The 27,961-nt window shown below is 38.1% G+C and overlaps 1 protein-coding gene across 14 annotated transcripts in view; it reads right to left on the bottom strand.

Moving 5' to 3' along the window:
• ARHGAP12 (Rho GTPase activating protein 12) overlaps positions 1–27,961 on the bottom strand; it is a 118,096-nt gene that overhangs the window by 16,169 nt on the left and 73,966 nt on the right. For 7 of the 14 annotated variants that reach the window (XM_061436192.1, XM_061436190.1, XM_061436199.1 and 4 more), the window contains 5 exons: positions 23,468–23,593; positions 20,474–20,548; positions 12,703–12,764; positions 4,529–4,610; positions 787–909 (listed from right to left, as the gene is read on the bottom strand). In XM_061436192.1, the coding sequence (XP_061292176.1) occupies positions 787–909; positions 4,529–4,610; positions 12,703–12,764; positions 20,474–20,548; positions 23,468–23,593 (468 nt within the window). The remainder of the gene's footprint in view (positions 1–786; positions 910–4,528; positions 4,611–12,702; positions 12,765–20,473; positions 20,549–23,467; positions 23,594–27,961) is intronic. The other 7 variants (XM_061436200.1, XM_061436202.1, XM_061436204.1 and 4 more) reach the window with 3 other exon arrangements.

The following is a 27,961-nucleotide window of genomic DNA, read 5'->3' as shown; positions in this document are numbered from 1 at the left end:
TCATAAAGATTTTTTATAGAAAATCTCACTTGCTAAAATATTTTCAAATTCTATGTGTCATCGAAAATGAATCTTACCCACCAACCTTGTGATAACTTATTCACTATTCACAACGTCAATGACAACATTTGTAATTTCACTTTTCATAAATGCTTCAACTTCATCTGTTCCCTTTTACTACATCTTTTCAGCTGGTTTTAAATACTATAGCTGACATAACTAAAAAAAACTCAAGGTATTATATGGGATTTATTAGTGGAATCAAAACAAAATTCAGACTATTTCATGGAACTAGTGAACAATTAAAAAATCACAAAACAAATTTTAACAATTCTACAGAGCCTCTGCCTTCTTTATACCTTTTGTCATTCAAAAAACATTAAAATTAATTCACATTGTAATTTAAAAATCACTGTAATTAAATCACAAAGCTATGATGGGCACAGATAACTTTCTGAGCAGATCTGATGTATTTCAAAAGTTATAAAACTTAAATGGATACATTTAACAAAACGATAAATACAGTTTAACTTGTCATCATGACATGGTTGGTAGATAGTTATAAGCTAAGATATAAATAACCAACCGAATAAGTTACAGTAACCAAATACAATGACATGACAAGGAATGCTATAAAAATACTGTGGTCGGCAAAATTTCATGTTTGCTATCCATTATTTCTCAAAATCCAGTACTGCTTTTCTCCACTGTAATCATCGCCCCAATGCATTCATGGAAAAGAAAACAGAACTACTGTGGCAAGGGACATGCAACAAGAACACATACAGTGACAGCGGAAACAGGATCAGATTTTACATATGCGACAGCAGGCCGGCGGCGGACAGAGATTTTCCAGGAAGAAAGCAGCGAGAGCAGGAGCTCAGAGACTGAGCCCTGCTGGCAGAATGACTTGATGGGAAAAGGGAAGAAAATGACGATGTCATTACAGTGCACAATGGCAAAATGACATACAAGAGAAAACCATAATGGAACCAGGCAGGACAAAAATACAACTGCAAGCAGACACAACACAGGCAAAGCTACATCTCCAAAATATTTTGCAAAAGCCCTAGAATTTACCTGAGTATTTTCTGACTTTGTTATTCTATCAATTCACGCTTATCTTTAAGATGAATGCTTTTTACAACTTACTTTGAACAGGCTTGTCCTCCCTTATATTCACAAGGGAAGACTTGGGGGGTAATAGAGAGGAGTCATACAGCCCCTCCTCACAAAGCCTTGAGCTGCCTCCCTGTGGCTGGCGGGGCCACGTACTCTGGTTCCTGTGTAAGATCTCTCTGAGGAGAGGCCCTGCCATCCAGCTCGCCTTCCCCTTACTCAGGGACTGTGGCTCTCCACCAGAAGCAAGGCTGTCACCCAGAGGACACCTGGCAAGGTCTGGAGACGAGCTGGAGGTGGGGGTGTTGCCATGACCCGCTGAACAAATAAGGTGAAGGGAGTAAGAAAAAGGCAAGTATAATTTAAGTTACTGATCTAACAACCCAGGGGACAACTAATACTTTCCAGGAAACAAGTGACATCTACCCATCCCAAAGGAGAAGGAGAGGCTGGCTGGATTCTGGATGATGCGGCACTGGTGTCATATTATCTTACAGGCAGCATGTGCACATTTCATTTGCTCCATCTTAACTACCCATGAAATCAAAAATAAATATAAAGCGTGAATGGTTTTCTAAAAACAGAGGTTCAAATAGTATGGATGGTTTGGCTCAGCATCCCATCAATGAATATATGCCCAGGAGTGAGTGTAAGATCTGAACTGGCTATTTCTTCCAGGGGATATCAGTAGAGGTTTTTGCACTTAGTGTGAAACTAATCTGTAAAGAATCATACGTCTCCAACACGGTCCTGGAACAAACCATCTGAGCCCAACTGAAAGAAACGTAATGTCTTCCAACAGCAAAGGGAAAAACTGACTCTGCCAGAGACTGACTCGTGACAGCGTCTTCCTAAGTTACACTCAAAGGAAATTTTCACTGGAGGTGATTCTTGGCTTTTTGGCTGACATGCCAGCCTCAGGTAAGACGTGATTTCACTATATAAACAGGACACATTTTACTTGTGATAGATCTAGCTGGTGAGTGAGTAGAGAAACAAAGCTAGGAGTCTTTCAAATCCTTTGTGAACAATCCTAATTACAGAGTTAATTAAAAAGCATCTTGCATATTTCATCAATTTTTAATATTTATGAGTGCTACATACACCAAAATATATTACATATACTTACACATTTTTTAATTTGAATAATCTTATTTGCTTTTACTTAGGCCACTTAAATTAGTTTCAATTCCCTTATTATGTGTTACATATGGGAAGAAAAAGCAAGGTGGTTTGAGATTTTTTAGTTAGCCATACAATAAAAATTAAGAATTGACTGCATAATCAAGCATTTTATCATATCCCACATCTGTTTAGTTTTTAAGACTATAAAACACAGTGTGACTGTTTTATCAAATTATATCAATCTGAAATGATTATCATAATGTATTACTGACAATATATTAATAAAATTTCATTTAAAGGCAAAAACTCAAATAGTGAATCTCTAAAGTTAAAACGCTATTAAGAATTTCACAACTTCAAAATTGGTGAGCTCAGTGAATTTTAAACTATGTTTCTGCTATTATCACATGGTAATGCAGTAACCCAACTTGAGATGATGAACAGAAATGCCCTACGCCCTCTGCTGGCATTAGTTTTAATTATGAGTTCTGATTTATGTCAAGTCTTCAAGAGATCTTAAAATGCAACCATCAGTCTATACTAATGGTTCTGTGCTGGGGTATTCACTTAACATCCCCTAATTAGAAAAAAAAATTCATTTTCTTTAAGTCACAGTGGTGCCAGTGGTAAAGAACCTGCCTGCCAATGCAGGAGACATGAGACATGGGTTTGATCCCTGTGTGGGGAAGATCCCTTGGAAAAGGAAATGGCTACCCACTCCAGTATTCTCACCTAGAAAATCCCATGGACAGAGGAGTTTGGTGGGCTATAGTCCATAGGGTTGCAAAGAGTTGGATACGACTGAAGCAAATTAGCAGCACGGACATATTTGCCTACCTCAATGATGCCTCACTTACCACAGTGATCTATGTACTTGTTTTATCTGTATATACTACAACTTGGCAGTCTTTAGGGATTCGTAATTATCAAATAAATGATCATTATCCAACTTTCTTCAGGAACTTTTTTATTACTTTAATCTCTAATTGCTTCTCCATTGCTTTCATTCACTTCCTTCACTCAATTTCAAATAAAAGTTGAGCCACAAGTAGGAAGAATAAATAAATGCATCGTCTTCTAGAAATGCATTAATATAACAAAAAAGTACCATACGCTTCCCCTCAGGTGACAAAGGAAAAATAATTATCAATTTACTTTAAGACAAGTCAAATAAAAATTTCAATCTTCTAATGTGGATAAGCGTATTACAGGTCAGTTTCACTGTACTGTCAGACCAGAGAGCAAATCAAAGCATCAGAGAAGCAAAACAGAAGAAATATTCCAGAAAGTTCCTATCTGCACTCAACCCAACAGTTTTGGAGGTTACTACATCATGGTATTTGAGGACTAGCATGCTCTGAACAATGTTACATAACTGTAAAGGTTATGTGACTTTGATTTTACAAATGGATTTCTCTTTTATCAAAGATAAGGCCAACAGGTCCTAGTCATTTTAAAGCAACTCAGTAATTTTAAGAAATATTCATTAAGGTAGGATATAAAGCAGACAAAAGACATTAGCTTAATTTCATTTTTAAATCTTTTTGGAAATACCCAGAGCATGGACTCTGGAGCCAAAATGGTACCCAGATCTGTCACTTACGTAGCTCTAAGACTTTGAGTGAGTCACTGAACTGTTTCACATCTCATTTTCTCATCTCCAACAGCAGGAGAGGGGATGACAAACAGTATTCCCCCAGAGTTAAGAGAGTAACACAGATATATATATATATACACACATACACACACACACAACACATACACACACACCATCTTCTATACTTAGAACAGTATCTCATACATTTTCAGGATTCAAAAAATGTTAACCTATTATGATATGTCACAAATTATAATTTTTGGTATTTGTATTATAAATAACAGAGAATTAACAGTAGTAAACACTCAAATATACAAACAGCTTCAAAGTCCCACAAGTAATAGTGACATTTTATTTTCTTCTGAAAGCGGGCTGGTATCATATATAGACACAGAAACCTGACTAGTATCCAAGGGTCAGGTTACAAATCAAGGTGGGGCTTGCTACATGACAGCTTATTCTCTAACTAAATACCTGAAAGAGCAAAATTTTAACAATAGGAGTCAACTTTTCTAAATGGCCCTTTTCTTTCTCTTATGAGTCAAAATGCATCTTTAACTAAGAAAGCCTCATTTATTTGCACATGAGGGGTAGTTAGAAGGACTCTGGACTACCTTATGAAATTCAAGTGCAATACTGTCCACATAATTTAAATGTGTAAAGCCTCCAAAGAAGAGAAATACTTACCCAACTTGTGCTACTTCCTTGGGTTTTAGTGAAGAGTAAAGATGAACCCTGCAAAACGGCCCAAGAAGACAACCAGTTCTTTCTGTAATGAAAAGATGGCCAGTGAGAACTCCATACCCTGTTTTTCCAACCAAACTTAAAAAATTAAAATCGACTTCACCAATATCAATGTGGTCCACGATTTATACTCATTACTGACATTCTTACTGTTTTTATTGGGGATATAATTCAAATGGAAACTACAATCATTTTATATCCCCAAAGCAAATGAAGTAAATTAGAGATACAGATTATCAGAATAACTACCCATCTAATCATGTTCACATGGGAGTAATCTGGCAAACACATCTGTGACCAAGGACACCAATTCCAAATCATATGAATGGATAGCAACATTTGGCAAGAATTCTTATTCACAATCAAAAAGCAGACAAACAGGATTATCTTACCTAATTCACTGTAGATTGTTTTATATGTCTTAGCTATTGTCCTTCCCCTAATGAGGCTGCACTAGGTAAGGACTAGACAGCAGGTACATTCTAAATTCCATGCTGAATGATCATCACTAAGGTTGCTAAAGTGAGGCATTCAAAAACTTTTCTAAATTACAGAATCAACACACATACTCTATCAAAATGCTGAGCACAGAAATGTATAAAGGAAAGGCCTCGTTTCTTCTCTTTCAATCCCTACTCTAGAGGTAAAAATGTTTACCTTTTAGGCGATTTACTTGCTGGCAGGCTAAAATGAACATAAAATATATCTTCCATAGGAATTTAAGGCTTGCCTTACAGCCAAACATACGGCATGTTTTGTGAAAACTTTACAGACATTCCTAAGAAGGTTTATTCTCCATTTGCAGAATGTAGAATTTAGTATCTATCAATTAGACCTACTTTATTATTTTACAACTTTTTACATCTACTTGCCTTGAAAAGTAAAATAAAGTTTACTCCTACGGGGGTCTCTATTTTTCCTTTTATTTCCTGTTTTGCTAATAGTCATTATGCTACCTACTTGGACTATTTCTAATGATTAGGTTTTCACTGTGAGTTGATCCATAGGGCTTTATCATTTTAAAGATGTTAGTGATTCCCCTTAGTTGAAACTATCTACTTTCTCTATGGAAATGGATATTCTCATATTCTTTTGATATGCCTTTGTGTTTAATTTTTCTAAATCATTTTTTAGAGGTCTCTTTTAAGACTGAGCCGGATTTTGCTTTGTGCTTCACTCTGAGCACATTTTTCTTTCAACGAGCAACATATTTTGGAAGGATTTATTTTCATTTCTAAATTTATTTTATACTCAATCTTATATTTATTTAGATAGTATCTACTCAGTTCAGTTCAGTCGCTCAGTCGTGTCCAACTCTTTGTGACCCCATGAATCGCAGCACACCAGGCCTCCCTGTCCATCACCAACTTCCGGAGTTCACTCAGACTCACGTCCATCGAGTCAGGGATGCCATCCAGCCATCTCATCTTCTGTCGTCCCCTTCTCCTCCTGCCCCCAATCCATCCCAGCATCAGAGTCTTTTCCAATGAGTCAACTCTTTGCATGAGGTGGCCAAAGTACTGGAGTTTCAGCCTCAGCATCATTCCTTCCAAAGAACACCCAGGACCGATCTCCTTTAGAATGGATTGGTTGGATCTCCTTGCAGTCCAAGGGACTCTCAAGAGCCTTCTCCAACACCACAGGTCAAAAGCATCAATTCTTCGGCGCTCAGCTTTCTTCACAGTCCAACTCTGACATCCATACATGACCACTGAAAAAACCATAGCCTTGACTACACAGACCTTTGTTGGCAAAGTAATGTCTCTGCTTTTCAATATGCTATCTAGGTTGGTCATAACTTTTCTTCCAAGGAGTAAGCGTCTTTTAATTTCATGGCTGCAGTCATCATCTGCAGTGATCTTGGAGCCCCAAAAATAAAGTCTGACAGTGTTTCCACTGTTTTCCCATCTATTTCCCATGAAGTGATGGGACCAGATGCCATGATCTTCGTTTTCTGAATGCTGAGTTTTAAGCCAACTTTTTCACTCTCCTCTTTCACCTTCATCAAGAGGCTTTTTATAGTTCCTCTTCACTTTCTGCCATACGGGTGGTGTCATCTGCATATCTGAGGTTACTGATATTTCTCCCGGCAATCTTGATTCCAGCTTGTGCTTCTTCCAGCCCAGCGTTTCTCATGATGTACTCTGCATAGAAGTTAAACAAGCAGGGTGACAATACACAGCCTTGATGTACTCCTTTTCCTATTTGGAACCAGTCTGTTGTTCCATGTCCAGTTCTAACTGTTGCTTCCTGACCTGCATACAAATTTCTCAAGAGGCACATCAGGTGGTCTGGTATTCCCATCTCTTTCAGAATTTTCCACAGTTTATTGTGATCCACACAGTCAAAAGCTTTGGCATAGTCAATAAAGCAGAAATAGATGTTTATCTGGAACTCTCTTGCTTTTTCGATGATCCAGCGGATGTTGGCAATTTGGTCTCTGGTTCCTCTGCCTTTTCTAAAACCAGCTTGAACATCTGGAAATTCATGGTTCACGTATTGCTGAAGCCTGGCTTGGAGAATTTTGAGCATTACTTTACTAGCCTCTCTGAAAAATGCTAAAATATATTTCCACTTCAAATATACTTCTACTTTAAATAAGCTTTTTGACTTTAATTTTCAAAATCAGAAAAACTGTGGAATGTATACCTCAGGATAAATAATGGATATTTGAATACTGAGTGAATGATAGTTCCCTTGAGGTCTGTGTGACTGAGTTGCAGGCAGAAATTAGTCACGTTTTTTTCATGGAACCAATTTTTTTTCCTCTAAAAAGACAACTGGCTGTGATACACTGTGATTATTTAAACTTGACTATTTGGCAGGTAGACATTATCTCAAAAATGGATGAAGTGAGCCTGTCATTTCAAGGAAAATAAATGATAGTATATGTTGACAATAACAAATTAAAGCTGTCAAACAGAAAGCAGAATTTTGGAAAACTCAGCACTTGTGCCACGGTAAGGTTGACAATATTTCAAAACTTAGTGACTCTGACAATGATAATATTGATTTGTGATTCTTTGGTATCATAAAATAAAATGTGCCAACATTTGAAAACTCAGCAAACTTCATAAACTGGTATATTCCAAATGACCTACAAGATGCTACAAAATTATGCACAGGTAAAGATTCATGCAAAATGCAACACAGACCCATGAATTTTAACATAACTGAGTATGAAAAGTCAGTCTCTCCCAAAAGGAAGCTTCCATAAGCCTCTGATCCTTATCCATCAGAGGGCAGATAGAATGAAAACCACAGTCACAGAAAACTAACCACACTGATCACATGGACCACAGCCTTGTCTAACTCAATGAAACTATGAGCCATGCTCTGTAGGGCCACCCAAGACAGAAGGGTCAGGGTGGAGAGTTCTGACAAAACATGGTCCACTGGAGAAGGGAATGGCAAACCACTTCAGTATTCTTGCCTTGAGAACCCGATGAACAGTATGAAAAGGCAAAAAGATACAACACTGAAAGAAGAACTCCCCAGGTCAGTAGGTACTCAATATGCTACTGGAGAAGAGTGGAGAAATAACTCCAGAAAGAATACGAGATGGAGCCAAAGCAAAAACAGTGCCCAGTTGTGGGTGTGACTGGTGATGGAAGTAAAGTCCAAAGCTGTAAAGAACAATACTGCATAGGAACCAGGAATGTTAGGTCCATGAATCAAGGTAAATTAGAAGTGGTCAAACAGGAGATGGCAAGAGTGAACATTGACATTTTAGGAATCACTGAACTAAAATGGACTGGAATGGGCAAATTTAATTCAGATGACCATTATATCTATTACTCTGGATAAGAATTTCTTAGAAGAAATGGAGTAGCCATCAAAGTCAACAAGAGAGTCCAAAATGCAGGGTACAATCTCAAGAATGACAGAATGATCTCTGTTCATTTCCAAGGCAAACAATTCAGTATCACAGTAATCCGAGTCTATGCCCCAACCAGTAACACTGAAGAAGCTGAACGGTTCTATGAGGACCTACAAGACCTTCTAGAACTAACACCCAAAAAAGATGTTCTTTTCATCATAGGGAACTGGAATGCAAAAGTGGGAAGTCAAGAGATACCTGGAGTAACAGGTAAATTTGGCCTTGGAGTACAGAATGAAGCAGGGCAAAGGCTAACAGAGTTTTGCCAAGAGAATGCACTGGTCATAGCAAACACCCTCCTCCAACAACACAAGAGAAGACTCTACACATGGACATCACCAGATGGTCAATACCAAAATCAGACTGATTATATTCTTTGCAGCCAAAGATGGAGAAGCTCTATACAGTCAGCAAAAAAAAAAAAAAAAAAAGACTGGGAACTGTGGCTCAGATCATGAACTGCTTATTGCCAAATTCAGACTTAAACTCAAGTAGGGAAAACCACTAGATCATTCAGATATGGCCTAAATCAAATCCCTTACAATTATACAGTGGAAGTGACAGATTCAAGGGATTAGATCTGATAGACAGAGTGCCTGAAGAACTATGGATGGAGGTTTGTGACACTGTACAGGAGGCAGGGATCAAGACCATCTCCAATAAAAAAAATGCAAAAATACAAAATGGTCATCTGAGGAGGCCTTACAAATAGCTGAGAAAAGAAGGGAAGCCAAAGGCAAAGGATAAAAGGAAAGACATACCCACTTGAATGTAGAGTTCCAAAGAATAGCAGAGAAAGATGAGATGATCAATGCAAAGAAATAGAGGAAAACAATAGAATGGGAAAGACTAGAGATCTCTTCAAGAAAATCAGATACATCAGGGGAACATTTCATGCAAAGATGGGAACAATAAAGGACAGAAACAGTATGCTGTTAAAGTGCTACACTCAATATGCCAACGAATTTGGAAAACTCAGCAGAGGCCACAGGACTGGAAAAGGTCAGTTTCATTCCAATCCCAAAGAAAGGCAATGCCAAAGAATGTTCAAACTACCACCACAGTTGCACTCATCTCATACGCTAGCAAAGTAATGCAGGAAATTCTCCAAGGCAGGCTTCAACAGTACATGAACCATGAACTTCCAGATGTTCAAGCTGGATTTAGAAAAGGCAGAGGAACCAGAGATCAAATTGCCAACATCCGTTGGATCATTGAAGAAGCAAGAGACTTCCAAAAAATAATCTACTTCTGTTTTATTGATTACGCCAAAGCCTTTGACTGTGTAGATCACACCAAACTGTGGAAAATTCTTAAAGAAATGGGAATACCAGACCACCTGACTTGCTTCCTGAGAAATCTGTATGCAAGTCAAGAAGCAACGGTTAGAACCAGACATGGAACAACAGACTGGTTCCAAATTGGGAAAGGAATATGTCAAGGCTGTATACTGTCACCCTGCTTATTTAACTTCTATGCAGAGTATATCATGCCAAATGCCGGGCTGGATGAAGCACAAGCTGGAATCAAGATTACTGGGAGAAATATCAATAACCTCAGATACGCAGATGACACCAGCCTTATGGCAAAAAGCAAAGAACTAAAGAACCTCTTCATGAAAGTGAAAGAGTGAAAAAGCTGGCTTAAAACTCAACATTCAGAAAACAAAGATCATGGCATCCAATCCCATCACTTCATGGCAATTACATGGAGAAACAATGGAAACAGTGAGAGACTTTAATTTTGGGGGCTCCAAAAGCACTGCAGATGGTGACTGCAGCCATGAAATTAAAAGACGCCTGCTCCTTGGAAGAAAAGCTATGACCAACCTAGGCAACATGTTAAAGAGCAGAGACATTAATTACTTTGCTGACAAAGATCCGTCTAGTCAAAGCTATGGTTTTTCCAGTCGTCATGTATGGATGTGAGAGTTGGAGTATAAAGAAAGCTGATCACCTAAGAACTGATGCTTTTGAACTGAGGTGTTGGAGAAGACTCTTGAGAGTCCCTTGGACTGCAAGGAGATCCAACCAATCAGTCCTAAAGTAAATCAGTCCTGAATATTCACTGGAAGGACTGATGCTGAAGCTGAAACTCTTATACTTTGACCACCTGATACAAAGAACTAACTCCTTGGAAAAGACCCTGATGCTGGGAAAGACTGAAGGCAGAAGAAGGGGACAACAGAGAATGAGATGGTTGGATGGCATCACTGACTCAATGGACATGAGTTTGAGCAAGCTCTGGGAGTTGGTGATGGACAGGGCATGCTACAGTCCATGGGGTTGCAAAGAGTCAAGATAAAACTGAGTGACTGAACAACAAAATGTGAATAAATCTGAATATAATGAAATAGATGTACTCTTAGGAAAAGTATTCTAGAAGAAGAAAATCCAAAAAACTATTATGAGAAAAACAACAACGAAAACAAAGTAGCCAAAGACCTACTTGCACTACTTATTCCCAAAAGAAAAAAAAAGATCCAATTCACCGACTTCTACCAAGCAACAGCTTAAGGAATAGACAACTGCAGTACTTGTAAAAGTTATTTCAGAGTACTTAAGAGACAAACTTCCAAGTACAAAAATCTGACAAAGACAGTTCAATTAAAGCAAATCTAAAAACCTCGACTACACGTAAATTTTAAACTGTTTCTTAAACAGATTGACACTAAAAACCACAGCATTTCAACAGTTTTTTTTTTTTTTAATCAGAGAAAATGTAACTTAGAAAGAGTTAATTTCCTAAATTCATTACCCAAAAAGCCAACAACCTGGACTTCCCCAGTGGTGCAATGGATAAAAATCTGCCTGCCAATGCAAAGGACACAGGTTAGATCCCTGGCCTGGGAAGATTCCACAGCAGTGGGGCAACTAAGCTCATGCACCGCAGCTACTGAGCCTGTGCTCCACAACACGAGAACCACTGCCATCAGAAGCGCGTTCACTGTAGCCAGAGTAGTGCCCTCTTGCTGCAGCTGGAGAAAGCCTCCACAGCAACAAAGAGCCAGCGCAGCCAAAATGAATTAATTAGTTAAAAAAAAAAACCAACAATCCAAGAGAAAAAGAGTCAGAGTATAAACTGATAATTCAACAACAACAACAAAGAAATACATACGGTTTGTGACACTCTACCCCACTAAAAGAAATGCAAATAAAAATACAATTTCTCTCTAACCTCCAGTAGCAAAGATCAAAGAGTCTGACAACATAATGGACTGACAAAGGTGCAGAGAAAACCCAGGCTCCTGGAAGTTGGGACTGACTGAGGACCTTGAGGTATAATCTGGAATTTTATCAATGGGACCACTACATATGGCTTAGCAACTCCACTTCTATAAAATTTATTCTACAGGCATATCTACATACTCATAAAATGAGCTGTGCAAGACACGGAGTGTAATACTGTTTGTAATAGCAAAAGATGTAAAAGTCCTAAATGTCTACCAATAGACAGGCATATACTTGCAAAGAACAATTAAATAAACTATGATATAGCCATACAACTATAGGCTTCCCAGGTGGCTCTGGGGAAAGAAAGAATCTGCCTGCCAATGCAGCAGTTCCATCCATGGGGCGGGCAACCCAGTCCAGTATTCTTGCCTGACAAATCCATGGACAGAGGAGCCTGGCAGGCTACAGTCCATAGGGTCACAAAAGAGTCAGACACGACTGAGCAACATCATCAACATGCAGCAGTTAAAATCAATGTGCCAATTGTACATGCAATGAAACAGAACCACCTCCAAGATAAATTGTTAAAAGATTGTTAAAAGTAACCTATGTGTGTTTCTGTGTGTGTGGGGGGTGTGTGTGTGTGTATATATATATATATATATATTCATTCTATCTCTGATGGAAAACAGTACATCTCACTAGACCTAACTGGTTGTCTCTGGGGAGGGAACTCATGGCTGGTAACTGGATTTGACTCTTCTGTATACCTTTGTGTTTTTCCATGTGCATTCATTACTTATTAAAAAAAATTTTAATAAAGCTAATGGTTGCTCTGAATCACCTGCCTTATCATTTCTGAATTTAACCTTACCCTAAGAAATGTGTCAAGATAAAGAAAATTTTTGCTACACTTCCTAACAATCTTTTATATATATATATAGTATTAGAAAATACATCTGAAATGCTTTGAAACTGTTAATCACTTCTACTAGAATATAATTTATATAGTTTTTATTTATATCAATCAGATAAAAAATATCATTAATGATTTGTGTACTTACCGAACCTTTTTTCCATTTTCAGTAATTTTTGTTACATTTAATAATCCATATTTCTCTTGACCCTATGGTATGGAACAGAGGTATTACTGTTTATACATCATTCATATAGGCAATGAAGTCTAAATTCTTACATACAACTGAATCAAAATGATCTGGTACTCTAATATTAGCTTAAAAGAAAAGATTAGTCAGTAGTAATATGTTTAGTTGTATAATATGTTAAAAATACAATTTTCTAATACTTCTGTAAAGTTATTTTCAGTTAAAAAAATTATTTTCAGTTATTTTTATAATTAAGCACTTGGTCTTCTCAAGTAACAGCAGCCATAAGGTAAAGTCAAACTAGATTTCCATATGAATGCTACAAGTCAGCACTGGAAAAGTGATTTATGACTTTCTGTTCAAAGCAAGGGATACAATGCTATAAGGATAAATATCACAAGAAAAGGAATTATTTATTCTGTTGTCACTGTACAACATTATAGTCTGAAAATTATTTAAGATACCCACTTTGTCAGAATATAAAAATAACCAGGTGAAACAAATGCAGTGACTGTATTTAATAAAGTAACTGGTACTCTGCATAGAATTGGCCTTAATGTGGCATAAAGAATTCACTACATGCTCCATTAAACATATGATCACATGGTGAACTGGGCTCTAGACTAACTACACCTATTAGTCAGTCGATGTAAAACCCAGTTACGCAGCTTTACCATCACACCCTAGGAAGGCAAAAGCCACTGTGCTCAAGTTAAATATCATCTTAACATCCTTCCAGGTGGGACTGAAGAAGGGCTTCTCACTGCTCTCGCCTCCTATATTCAAATCAATTTAATCAAAATGAGTTAATGCCTATAGCAATCATCAGCATTAATGAGCACTGTACACACAGGACAAAGCAGTCAATTTTATTTCAACTGAAACATACATATGATATACACACACAGGGAAAAAAGACTCCCAATTCAGAATTTACTTCTAACTATTTGACTCATACCTCAGCTATGTTCTCAATGTACTTTAATTAGGAAAAACAACCAAATTTTTCTTGTACAGGAGATAAATATTGAGTATTTTCTCACTAATGTCTAAAAGATAATATTTCCCTGGTCTGATAAGAAAAAGTCACATCTATAGACAAAGCTGACTAACTGTTCTATTAATCACTTTTGTACACTGGGAACTTGGGAAATATCCACACTAATGAAATTTTTTTCACAAAGCTTAAGGTTGGCTCTCCTTAGATATGCCAAGTCTGATTCTTTTTGTAAGAACTCTCTATTGCCTCTCAGTAAAAACATCAATTACACAGTTAAAAGCATGCACAGGACATTAAGAACATTCCCTATTTCAGAATGCAGAGAAGGGGGGAAAAAAAACTTTCAATGATCCAGAAACTAAGTAACATTAATCTGAAAGGATGGGCCCTGGTTGTGTAAGCACAGGAGCAGGAATAAGCCTACTAAAAACGCCAAAGCTGGAACAGTGTGGGTGAACAAGCAGAGACACGACGGAAATGCCAGCATCAAAACAGGAAGAGAAACGGAAGGGACAGCAGCAGTGACAGATGGCCAGAGCCTGAGGGATGAAAAAACACTCTGGATCAGGGATTCTTACCTGAGCTGTGAATGGACCGATACTGCACAAAACTGTGCCTGTGCAGACATCGTTCAAGGGCAGGGCCCAGAGTACCCAGGAAATTCTCACAGGGACCAAGACCCAAGCACTAACGCTCTAAGGAGCAAGCACTCAACGTGAACGTAAGAACAAAATCTGCCACATTCAAAGCATACAGGTGCAAAGCAATGACCACACCAACGAGAAGTGCAGTGAGAAAGGCACCCCTAACTCCCCCTGTGAGGAAGGAAGGGGGTCAGAGCAGCTTCCTAGAGACTGAGGACCAGGAGGAGCTAGATGGAAACACAGCGGGTGGAGATGACAAACCGGTGAGGCCACAGAGGCCAAAGGAGCATCAGCTGCAAGAGCTGTAAGTTCTCTCCACGTACTGAGGTGGAGAAGTAGCAAGAAACAAAGGCAGTGGAGAGAATGAAGCAGACGCAGGTGACAATGGACTCAAGCGGAACACTCCTAGTTACCACAAGAGACGCTCAGGCCTGGACCAGGGCAGTAAGCGAGTCAAAGTGTTAGTCACTCAGTCGTGTCCAACTCTTTGCGACCCTGTGGACTGTAGCCCATCCTGTGGACTGTAGCCCATCAGACTCCTCTGTCCATGGAATTCTCCAGGCAAGAATACTGGAGTGGGTTGCCATTCCCTTCTCCAGTGAAGGAGTGAACAGGGGCCAAATGTGAGAATGATTCAGAAGACAGAGCTGACAGGGATGGGAAGAGGGAAGAGCTGGGAATCTCCCAAGCTCGAGCAGCTGGGTAGAGGGGGGTCCCTCAGCGTCAAGAACGCTCTTTGTTGTTGTTTTTCACTTTTTGGCAGCGACAAGCAGCATGTGGGATTTTAATTCCCCGACCAGGGACTGAATCTGTCCCTCCTGCATTGGATGCATAGGGTCTTACCACAGGACCACCAGGCATTCTCTAGAGGAGCTTTCCCAACCCCTCAAGTAGGAGCTCCTCCACCTATGACTATGGCCCCTCGTTCACCTACTGTGTTGCATTTAATGCAAAGCAGTATTACATATAATTTACTCACCCTCTATCAGGCTGTATGCTGGAACTAGATCTGCTGTGCTCATCGCTGTATGACAGCACCCAGCACAGTGGCTAGCAGCAACCTGGGGCTCAATATATATTTATTGAAGTAATTAACCCACAAAGTAGCTGTGTGGTGCGGCCAAAAAATAAAATTAAATAAAATAAAAGAGGGCATTAAGAAAAGAAATATAAGAGAAGGTCAGTGATGGAAGGTCAGTAATTAAAGAACAAAGTAGTTGTGCTATCACACTACTAAGAAATGTAAGAGAGGGACTTCCCTGAGTCCAGTGGTTAAGAATTCACCTGCCAACGCAGGGCACATGGGTTACATTCCTGGTTCAGGAAGACCCCCACGTGCCACAGAGCAACAAAGAAGATCCCGCATGCCGCAATGCAGATCCTGCATGCCACAACGCAGATCCTGCATGCCACAACAGTAGGAGCCCGTGCACCTAGAGCCTGTGCCCCAAAACAAGAGAAGCCACCACAGTGGGAAGCTGGCGCACTGCAACTAGAGTAGCTCCTGCGCACTGCAACTAGAGAAAGCCTGTGCAGAGCAACAAAGACCCAGCGCAGCCAAAAACAAACAAATAACTCCTCTCTTCCACTGCAGGGGGTGTGGGTTTGATCCCTGGTCAGGAAGTTAAGATCCTGAATGCTGTGTGGTACAGCCAAAAAATAAAATTTAATAATAAAAGAAGGCATTAAAAAAAGAAATGTAAGAGAAGGTCAGTGATGGAGAAAATAAAGCTTTAGCTCTTAAACACTGAAGTTCTGCATCTGACATAAAAGTGATGAGCAGGAGGATACAGGTTTGACTATCCAGGTGTGAGCTTTGGAAAAAGGAATTTAGACAGATTTTTCATACTATTTGGTGTACTTTTCTCCACTTAGGATCAAAGTCCATCAATGTGTTTGTGTAGCTTACTAAAATAACTTCATAAAAACTTTGTTAGGTCCTCTAAAATCTGTCCATACTCACACAAATATTTCTTAGCCCTCTAAAAACTGTCCATACTCACACACAAATATTTCTTAGTCTAAATATGCTGATACTCCAAAGTTTCCAAAGGAAACTTCAAGTTGAAAATAAGCAGGAAAGTTTTAATAAGAACTAGTAAAATTGGTTAAGGTTGAACCAAAAAGACTGTAATAAGATTGTCTTAACCTAATAAGGCAAGAAAACAAGCAAATATTTGTTCCGTTGAGTAATCTGGGAAAACTTCCACAGGTTCATAACCTCTTTGCAGGCTCCAGAATTTGTAACTGATTTTGCATTCATTTAGTAAAGTAAACATTTCCCAATTTTGGGTAATAACTATTAATATCAAAATCAATATCTCCCAAGAAAACTTTTATCTTCAGTTAATCATCTTATAATAATGTAATAAAAAGATTCTTTCCACACAGAGGAAGAATATAATGTCAAAAAAGAACCACTGTAATGAAACTTCCAGGACAGGTAAATCCATACAGATCTTCAAACTAGAGCTTACTGCGGGGACGGGAGAAGGGGCAGGGAAATGTACAGTGACTGCTTGATGGGTAGGGGTCTCCTGATGAAAGCATCCTAAAACTAGGCACATATTGTAAATACACTAAAGCCACTGAATTACAAACTTTAAAATAGTTAATGACTAATTTTATGTTAAGTGAGTTTCACCTAGATTAAAAAAATGTTTAAAGAACCAGTTTTATTTAAAAAAAATTAATGTCTAAATCATGTTCAATGGAAAAAAATTAAGATAATCTGTCCACTAAACACACTTGTTAAAGAACGTGTTGAAATGTCCTTTGCTCCAAAGTGGATCAAGCACTTTAATACCATTATTTGAGAACATAAGGTCAAAGCTTGTTTCCAAATTATATATTCAAAATTGTATTCACTATTTAGTAACTGAAAACTTTAAAATGCATATTTTCATAGGTACATTGGGACAAATAGAGATTAGGTCTTTAGATCAGCCTACAAAATCCTACTGAATCCATGCTCTAGTCATACTGTAGAGAAATATTATTAATTTTTTAAAAGATGTATAGACTACCTATTTCTAAAAAGGACTTCAGGTGACTATGAAAAACAATGTATTTGAAAACTGGAAAGAACAACAAAAAAATGAACATGTTTAAAATTTGTATTAATGGATGAAATTTTAATCTGCTTTGATTAGAAGAGACGGAATGAAGACATTATATGCAAGTGAACAAAGCTTGTAAAAAAAGACCACGTATTATATGATTCTATTCATATGAAAGGACCAGAACAGGCAAATCTAGTGAGATATAAAGTAATTACTGGCTGCTTAGGGCTTGATGGAGTGTGGAGGTAGAAGGGGTCATGACAGATGAGTACTTCTTTTCAAGGTGATGAAGATATTCTAAATAAGTGTAACAATAGTTGCATGTATCTGAATATATTAATACTAACAACCACCAAACTGTACAGTTTAAATGGGTGAATGGTACAGTATGTTAGTTATATTTCAATACAGTTTTAATTTAAAAAAAAAAAAGAGATTTGAGAGGTAGCTGGGCAATTTGCAGAGATTTAAAGATGACACCAAGTAACTAACACTAACAGTGTCAGTTTCATTTCTACATTTGTAGCTTCTTTTTTCTTACCACTAAGGCTTTATGCCAACCAGATTTTAAGTCAAAGAACTAAGAAAATATTTGCTCATATTAACTGGGTAAGAGTGGGAAAGACAGGTAAAAGACTCAGTTCAAACAGTACGAGTGGAGGACAGGGAGCAGAGGCTGAGGAAGATATTCAGGGGACAGAAGCCTCTGGGCGTGGGGGCGGTTGGAGGGTGCTGAACTGGGGGATGGGGGGAAGGACACTCTACACTTATGAGAAAACAGAATAGCCTTAGGCAGAATTAAGAGTTGTGTTTTTTTTTTTCCCACATGCAAGCAAATATACAACGAAACAGAATCCTGGTGAGGTAGTTCCCTGCCACAGCCATGAGAGGGGACCCTGAGTCCAGACGGTCAGGGTGCTTGGCAAACCCTTGAGAAAGGATAACTGCCTGGGGGAAAAAGCTGCAAACAGTCCTTTGTAACCTACGTGGGACATTTATAAACTCATGTTTCTAGGATTACCTAGAAATTCCCTTTTACCAAAATATAAATAATTTATAAAAGGTCTTCTTAGAAGTTATACATTACCCATACTTAAGTTTAAAACGGTTTTCCTTTTTCTAGATAGATGGATAAATTAAGATACTGTAGTAACAGTACCTTAGGTTCATACAATAATTCTTGACAAAACCACTAAAATCACATTTACTTTTATCTTTATTTGATGTTTACGTACCCAGGACTGTGTTAAACAATGTAAAAGAAAAAAGGAGAAAACAGCCCCTATCTATCCCTATGAGTCCCTTTGCAGTTTAAACTCTCAGCAGGCAGATGGGGGAACACAAGGTAACTTTCACTCCATGGATGCAGTCAATGACTTGCAACTCAGAGAACTGTTATGCTGAGGTTAGTGGGGGCAGGACCTACAGAGTCCTCCTCCAAGTCAGCTCAGGATTAACTGTAGGTGCAGAGAAGCCAAGGAGCACGGTAGGCAATGAAACCTTCTGAGCAACATCAGAAGGACAGGTGGACAACATGTTAGACGAATCAAAAGACCAGACTTGCTCAGGGAAGGGAGGAAGAGCCTGTAAAAGGAAAGCACCATCTGTGAAAATCTGGGTCCCTAGGAAATCAGAAGTATCCTAATAAAGTTTATTCCTTAAAATTAAGGAAATAACAATGAAAGTTTGTTTTTTAAAAAACTTTACAAATTTTATTTCTTCATTCGGCAAAACTCCCTGGAACAGCAAAACTCTACTGCACTGAGTACTCTGGTTCTGCTCTAAGAAAGCTTTCCTTTGTCTAGTGGGGAAGACATTAACTAAGGGTTGGAAGCTCCTACAAGAAATAAGAAATGAAAAGAGTTGCTCTATTTTATGGAATCAAATAACATATACTTAAATGCTATGAAGAGGACTACAGGGAAAGTATGAAAGTGAAAATGATAGTGGCTCAGTCCTGTCCGACTTTTTGTGACCCCATGGACTGCTGCCCGCCACGCTCTGTCCATGGAATTTCCCAGGCAAGACTACTGGAATGGGTAGCCATTCCCTTCTCCAGGAGATCTTCCCGACCCAGCGATTGAACCCAGATCTCCTGCATTACAGGGAGATCCTTTACTGAGCCACCAGGGAAATCCACTACAGGGAAATCTGACCAAATCTAGAGGATTAGAATAAAATTCTGAGTCTGAACCAAGCTCTAAGGAATGACCTAGAAGTTGACTGGACAAAGATATGAGGGACACGGGTTTCAGTACGTGAAGGCCCTGGAGCTGAAGAGCCAGAGGGCAGTGAGAACAAGTGAGCGGGGCTGAGGACCCAGGACAGGCACAGCCTCGCAGACCTCAACATAGAGTTTAGTCCCCCTTTCTGAAAGGAAATGGAGCCACTGGAGGGGAAGAGGAGGAGCAGCAAAATGCAGGAAGACTTGGGGAGGGAGGTCCTGCAAACATTGAGGTCAAGTAGAATTTCTCCATCGTTAAGACTGAAGAGAAGTCACCGGCGGTTTTCCAAGCTTAGGAGAAACCTCAGGTTGAGTTAGGTACTGCCAATATTACCTGGCATAGGCTGGGTGATGCATCTGACGGTTTAGAAGGGAAAAGGGTATCTAAGCTCGTTAATAAGGAGGAGGGTGCTTCTTACCTTTGGATTGTTGGCCTGAGGAAGAAAGGGTAATGTGTAAACTTGATAGTATTCTCCAGGGACTTTAACATTTATGTTCAAAAGCCAAACATAAATTCATCCCTTATAAATATGGTATACAAGTTGATCATGAAGGTACCATATTTTGCACAAAGCAGAGAATTTTTAAATCAGTAAAATTTAATTAATTTTTAATTAATTAAAAATTTAATTAATTTAATTTTTAATTTAAACCTATTATCTGGTTATTTTTTGAGAGACCAATGAAATTTTATAGAAGCTCAAGAGATATTTAAACATTACACTTAAGAGAAAATTAATTTGCTGAAACTGATTGAAATAATTGGACTATATTTTCTACTTGCTGCTATCATACTAACTGTATCTTGGTGCTTTGGTGAAGAGGGAGAAGACTCATGTTCAGGATAGCAGGGTTTTGAGGCAGATGGAGATTCCTACAAAAAATAAGTAATGAAAAATGTTACTCTATTTCATATAATTGTATTTCTCCCTCTACTCATAGAAGGAGAGCTTAATAAGGGAGGCTGAGAAAAATTTTTTCCTAGTTACTTCCCTTCTATATTTAGCTATGAAACTAATATGGTACAGATGTGAAAACTACAGATGTCATAAAGTTTATAAAATATGGCATATTTTGTACCAATTACTATAAACTTAAATATCATATACAGGATTACTCAAAAGAAATGAGGCATGCTGCCTTAAAATCATGATGCTGCATCAGCTTAAATTAACCATATTTAAAATAAATAAAATCTGCACATTTGTGGATAAAAATGTTAACAGTCAACATGTTAATTTGCTCTTGGTGTGAATCCTGGTAGGATTTGGCACAGAACACTCACAGGAACTACTTGGCAACTGCCAGAATGAGAACTTGTATTTAATTAAACTGCTATTAATATTTAATATAATTTATAGCTAACCCCAGTTATTAGAAATAAACAAAGATTTTTTTTAGTATGCAAAGAAGAAACCTCAGATTTACAGATTAATAACTCACCCGAAAAAAAAGGAATATTTTAAAATCTAAGCCTACAAGAGTATAATAGAAGGAAACCAATAATGTGCATTCTGAAAGAAATTCTGCTTTGTCAATATTAGAATGGTATGTGATTTCTACCTCAGGTATTTGTAACACTATTCATGGAGGATAGGACCAAAGAAACATTTTATTGGTACCAACAGCCAAGTTCCATTTAAATGTTCTCTGTTCTCCTAGAAGCTTTGAATAATTTCAGGAAAAGAGAATTAGGAAAATCATATGCCAACATCTATTATTAACTTTCCGATAAAGCCAGATAATTTCTCTGGACATTCATCTTCACATCTGTATCATCTACTTTTCTATACTTATGAAACTGGATAAAATACTGGTGATGAGCCTGGGAATTTTTATTAAATCACAATACAAAACCGTTAATTCAACATCCATTTACTTGGAAAAAAGTCTTCAGGTTCATAACCTATACAATTTGTAAATACAGAAACTAGGCAGCAGTGAAATTTTACAGGAAGAATTTTTGAAGGGACAACCTTAAAAGCAAACATCCAAGGCCTACATATAGAGAAAACATTAAAATCATGTCAAATATTTCTTTATAAAAAGAAATTACATTTAATGTCCAAATGACAGTTTAGCCTCATTTAAGTATTTTTTTCGACAGCTTCAGAAGTTTTGCTTTTCCACTTCTTGACTTCTCAAAGAGTGCTTAATATTAAAACAGTGTGAGAAAAAGAGGGAAGATTTGATGACCCATAAACTAGAAAATAAGTAACTGAATAAAATGAGTGGTAACTACATACCCTCACCTACTTCCTTCAAGGTTGTCTGGCAACTGAATTAGGACCTATAGCATTGTAACAACATTTGCCACACAGTATTAGGTTTCTATGATTACTTTTCAAGTTATGCAGATTTTACCCCTTGTATTAGTCCACCAGGTTGTTCTGGTATAGCCCCTCTTTTATAATCTTGAATCTTAAAAACATATATACTAGAAGATGATGATAAGTAACAGAGTTTATCTGATGAAATAATTATCTAAGATTCCCATTTATAAAGGTAGAGGGGAAAAAGCCATTTCTACAAAAATAAGTCTAGTCTCAAGAAAATCACGTTATCATATTCTGAAACAATTAGATAAAAAAGGATATGAAATAAGAACTCCACATGTTATTCTAATAATATACTGAAAATGAATCTCAAGAAAGATTACAAAGAGGTAAGAAATTTTAAGTCTACACCAGCAAAAAAAGCATCCTTTTTATTCTAGAGTTCACTGGATGATGCAATAGAGTTGGTTCAACCATAGCTTGGGCATTAGAGCATTCATCACATACAGTACAGGAGTTTTTTGTATACAATGAAGTGTAATCTGGTTCTTATAGTTAAATGAATTTTTCTATTATTAATAAAATCTCTAGGACTCTTACCTATATAGGTTAACTTAAATTCTAATATATTTCCAAGCCTTCAATAGCACAGACTCCAGAATTTCATTCCTTTAATATGCCCTCTACACTCTACCACCTAATATCCTTACAAATAGAAATTAGAAGTACTTATTTGACTGACTGATAGAGACAATTTAAAAATGAATTTAGGACTGAAAGTATCCAAACACAGAGAAATATGCCTCAGGAGAGGGCCTCCTGCTTTCACTAACGTGCCTGCAAATGCAGGAAACCTATTAACTATGCCGAAGGAGAATCCTGTTGGTAAAATAGAGAGTCCCCAGTGCCAAATATTTCAGTTTTAGGGTGTTACTGCCACTCTCACTTCATCAGCACCACTTTAACATCAGTATGTCTGATGTCTACAAATCTGTAGTAAGTTCCTATTCTATCACCGGACTTGAGGTCACAAGGTAAAGATGTAACTCACAAGGAAGTTAAAAATTCTACCGCTTTTCCAATCTCATGTTTGCATCAAAATCCACTCCCTATTTCAAACAGAGAACAAGACTTCTCAGAAGCACTTTGAGCAGAGAGCTGTTAGGGAAACAGGAGGAGCAGGCTTTCAATCTTCCTGGGATGGGAAAGTTAATTAAATGTCTTTACCATTAAATCTCTTAGAAACTGAAGACAAACAATAATGATGTGTGAATTTAAAATGAGATTATGAAAAAAATCTATCACCCACCAGGCCCAAATGTTATCAGGTATACATACATCATTATGCCATAAGTCAAAAACCAGAAAACTTCAAAACCAATCCCCACTCTGGGACAAACAGATATGGCATGCAATAAAACAGTCACCACCAAGGTATGAGACTCAACAAAGAAGAAAATAAAGCATAAAGAACTTGCCCGAGTTCTCAACAGATTTATTTTCTCAGAATGTCCTACCTTGTCATTGGCGTCCAGCACAATGGTGCTATGTCTCCACTTTGACAATACTATTGGTTCTTGCAGCCGCCTGTCCAGACTCCTACTTTTAATAATTTCTCTTTGCTGCTGAGATGAAGCGTTGTACTAAAGAAAACAAATTACACCTCATAAATAATAGAAACAAAAGTGGAATCTAAACATGCTGGCTCCGAGTGACACGTGGCATCAGGCAAAGCTCACCAGGTGACACTAAAAGGAGTTCACTCATCTCTGACCAGCACCTGGCACAAGTTCACACACTTGGGTGTTGGAGAGACCGAGTTCATGTTATTTTTGGCAAAACACTTAATATCCCCAAGTCTAAATTGCATTCACTGTAAAACAGATACAACAGAAGCAGAGGGTTAAATAGCATATAAAAAGTGCTAAATGTTGCCCTGATAGGGTCTCAATAAATATTAGTTATTATGATTTGTAAAATGAGATCACCAGACTAATTAATTTTTTAAAGTTCCTTCTACTCTGAAAATCCACATGAATTCAGTTATTGGCTTATGTTTTTAAAATGATGCTTTCATACACAACAGTACGTTGCTGCTGCTGCTGCTGCTAAGTTGCTTCAGTCATGTCTGACTCTGTGCGACCCCATAGACGGAAGCCCACCAGGGTCCCCCGTCCCTGGGATTCTCCAGGTAATAACACTGGAGTGGGTTGCCATTTCCTTCTCCAATGCATGAAAGTGAAAAGTCAAAGTGAAGTCGCTCAGTTGTGTCTGACTCTTAGCGACCTCATGGACTGCAGCCCACCAGGCTCCTCCATCCATGGGATTTTCCAGGCAAGAGTACTGGAGTGGGGTGCCATTGCCTTCTCCACACAATAGTATATTCACATTTTAAAGGGCTTTTTGTTTTTACTTTTACTTTCCTTTTATAGGCCAAGTACACTACTATTTATTTCTCTGAAGTGGTAAAATGCAACCAAGTCAAACAGTAGTGACCGTACTAGTGCCAGACACCAATCGTGAATATATCAGTTGTGTACAAAGGATAAGTGCTGTGCTTAGTCGGTCAGTTACGTCCCACACTTTTCGACCCCATGGACTGTAGCCCACCAGGCTCCTCTGTCCACGGGGATTCCCCACTGCAGTGGGTCGTCATGCCCTCCTCACAAAGGATAAGTAGTAACTGCCAATAAAAAACTACATATAAAATTAAGAACACATTATTAATAAGATTCTAAGTCTTGCAATGTTTGAAATGTCAAGTAGACCACCAGGCATAAACATTTGAGAAATGTGAGGTTTAAGAGTTATGCTGTTTCATACAGGCAGTTTTAATATATTATAAATAATAAATTACAATAAAATGACAAAAGAAAATTCATCTATTTTTAAGGGATACATTCTTCTCCTGACACCAAAGTATTCCTAATACCTACTTCTCAAAAAACCCCAGTAAATCTTAAATTTTAATGACTCTTTGTAATTTCAGTGAAATTATTTTATCTTATTAAATTTCAATAATACATAATTTATACTGTTTTTATTATTTTAAAAAAACCTTCCAACATCTTTCTCCACAGTATGTCATTTCTTCCCTTTCCAAAATGAGTCCATGCAGGCCCTCCAAACTATTTCCCAAAGCTGTTACTTCATTTTTCACATCAGAATTTGCCAAAGCCAGGCAGTCACATGGGTATATGTTTTTCACTCACTGTTGCCTAACAAACAGCAATCTTAAAATCTGTTACACAAGTTCACAAAAGGATCATTTATAGAATGAACAAAGATGAAGATTAAAGGCTTCCCCCCAAGAAATTCTGTGAAATAAATTTCTTAAGTGCAGAAACCCAGTTATTAAGTAGAGTTGTATTATCACTTCAATACAATCATTGTTAGGAACAATTAAAATGTGCAGTTGTGTGTAGCTTGTGTTATGAACTTTAATGGATATCTACCCTAGCTTTTGAACTTTATAATTACCACAACTGTTTAGAAATCCTTTTAGCAGGGCAACAAAAACAATGTAAAATTAAACTGGGTAATAATCACCATTTTAAAGGTGTTGACAGTTTTACTAGGCAATCGTATGTTCATAAAAGCAAATAAAGCATAAATAAAATGTGATATAAAATCTAATGTAGACAGAAGACAAAAATAAAGTGTCACGTAATTTTAGAAAAGTAAGACGACACCACAGTTAAAATACACACACAAACACATCTAGTTGAACAAGATGACTAAAACTTTACATTTAAAAAATCTTAAAAAACACCTCTTTTAAGAATTTTAATTGCATTTTTATTTGAATAATTTCAAACATACAAGAGAATAGCAACTATAGTAAAAACCCACCACTGAGCTCCAACATAACTAAGACAGGTAACTTTCTGATTAATAGAGAAATAAAATATGAGGGTGCCCTGAGCACATTTTTTAGATTCCGTTCCTCTTCCCCTCCCCAGCAAGGGCTTCCCTGGTGGCTCAGAAAGTAAAGAATCTGCCTTGCAACGCCGGACACCTTGGATCGATGCCGGGGTCTGGAAGATCCCCTGCAGAAGGAAATGGCAACCCACTCCAGTATTCTTGCCTGGAGAATCCCAGGGACGGGGGAGCCTGGTGGGCTGCCGTCTATGGGGTCACACAGAGTCAGACACGACTGACGTGACTTAGCAGCAGCATAACTACGTATTATTTGTGGGCTTTTAAATTTTATATAAATGGAATTATATCACACATATCAATCTTCCATTTGGTTTTTCACTCAATAATCTTTTTATTAAAAAACAACAACAACAACAAAAAACTAAATCCATGTTGGTGAGTTTGCAGCTCAAATTCATTTATACTTCACTTCCTCATAACACTACCTTGTATGTGGATGATAGGGGTAGAGTAGGATAATCAAATAGCTCAGAAATACCATTTGAGGAGTGTAGATAGAGAGGAACTTTAGGGGGCTCTGGAAGACCACAATACGTTAATGATCACTGAAGAAAGCAGGCTTGCTTAACCACAAAACCAAGCAGGCTTGCTTAGCGGCAAAACCCATGCAACCGAAGCCTGAGACATGCCCCCAAACAATAAAACAATGCTGGCATGAGACCCACATCCTGCCTAGTGAACTAAGTTAACGATACCTAGGACATGCTTTCTGCCTGAATAAAGAAAACAGTGATTTATGGAAAGGTGACACTCCAAAGTGAAAGACCCTCATTGTACTGAGACCTGAAGTAATTTTTCCACAGCAGCATGACAGCCCTGGCTTGACCAGGCAGGGACAAAACTCCCCTGCCCCATCTGGAGGAGGAGCTGATGATGAAAGCATGATGTCTACTCAAGAATGAGACAGATGGTCTTTTGCCCTTCCCTACTTTTCCTTTGATTATAAAACTGCAACCCAGTAAGTTCTCAGCATTTGTCACTCTCTCACCCACCCACTTGTAAGCCCCACAAGTGTCTTACTCTAATAGTCACATCTTATCCACTACTTTGCCTCTTGCTGAATTCTTTTTGTGCTGAGATACAAAGGACCAGAGATCTCTGGAGCCCAGTGAAACGCCACCTAGCAGTTTCACAGACAGCACAATTTAACCTTCTGAACGGTGGGGTACTGACAGCACTCCACCAGCAGAATATAATACTCTCCACTGCCTTACTTGGTACTGTTCAATTTATATGCATTTGTGTATAGAAAATAAATGTATATACTTATGTATAATGTTACTTCATTGCTTTCATTCTCCTGGTGACGTGGAAATTCTTTTCAAATACTTATTTCATGAATTTCCTTTCCTCCATATGGCTTAGTCATGTTAGGTGGTTAGAATAGGAAAAAGGAGTCCAGAATGGTGGTGGCTAAAAGACAAGGAAGAGAAAAGCCCACGAAAATAGAACGAAGGAAGGTCTGAGGACCACAGTGAGGACCTCAGGTAGAACAAACAGCACTCCTGACTAGCCCAAGTTACATAGGGCAGGCCCAGGGGGAGGAAAAACATATAAAAAGAGGAGCTAGAGGGCCCGGGGTCTCTCTCCCGCGCGCACCGTCTCTCTTTCTCTCTCTCTCCCCCTCTACTTCGCGGCTTTTGGGTCAGCATGCCCTCATGCCTGGAGGATGTATTTTCCAAATAAAACTGAGCTGTAACACGGAGCTGTAACACTGTCTGAGAACTGTGACACACCTAGGGCTTTAACGTCCATCGCTTCAAATTTTTGTTGTGACGAGACAGCACCAAGGAAATTACACACTACCCTGACAGTCATGTATTTTGCCTATCTTCAATTAGGTTCTCTCTCTCACTAGTGTGTACATAAAGAACCAGCAAGTTCTTTATACATTTTGGTTTCTAAGCCTTTGTAAGCTTTGCAAATTGAATGTAGCTTTTCTGAGCCCAAAGCTCATCTCTTCCCCTTTGTGTATGGTATCTTTAATATTAAAAGGTGTTCTGCTGCTGGATTGTAGGTAGTCACATCTGTCCATCTTTTCCTTTATAGTTTTTCCTTACACAGTCTTA

Source organism: Bos javanicus, chromosome 13, assembly GCF_032452875.1.
Source record: "Bos javanicus breed banteng chromosome 13, ARS-OSU_banteng_1.0, whole genome shotgun sequence".
NCBI lineage: Eukaryota > Metazoa > Chordata > Mammalia > Artiodactyla > Bovidae > Bos > Bos javanicus.
Note: the sequence above shows the minus strand (reverse complement) of the source record. Positions and strands in the feature narration are given on the sequence as shown.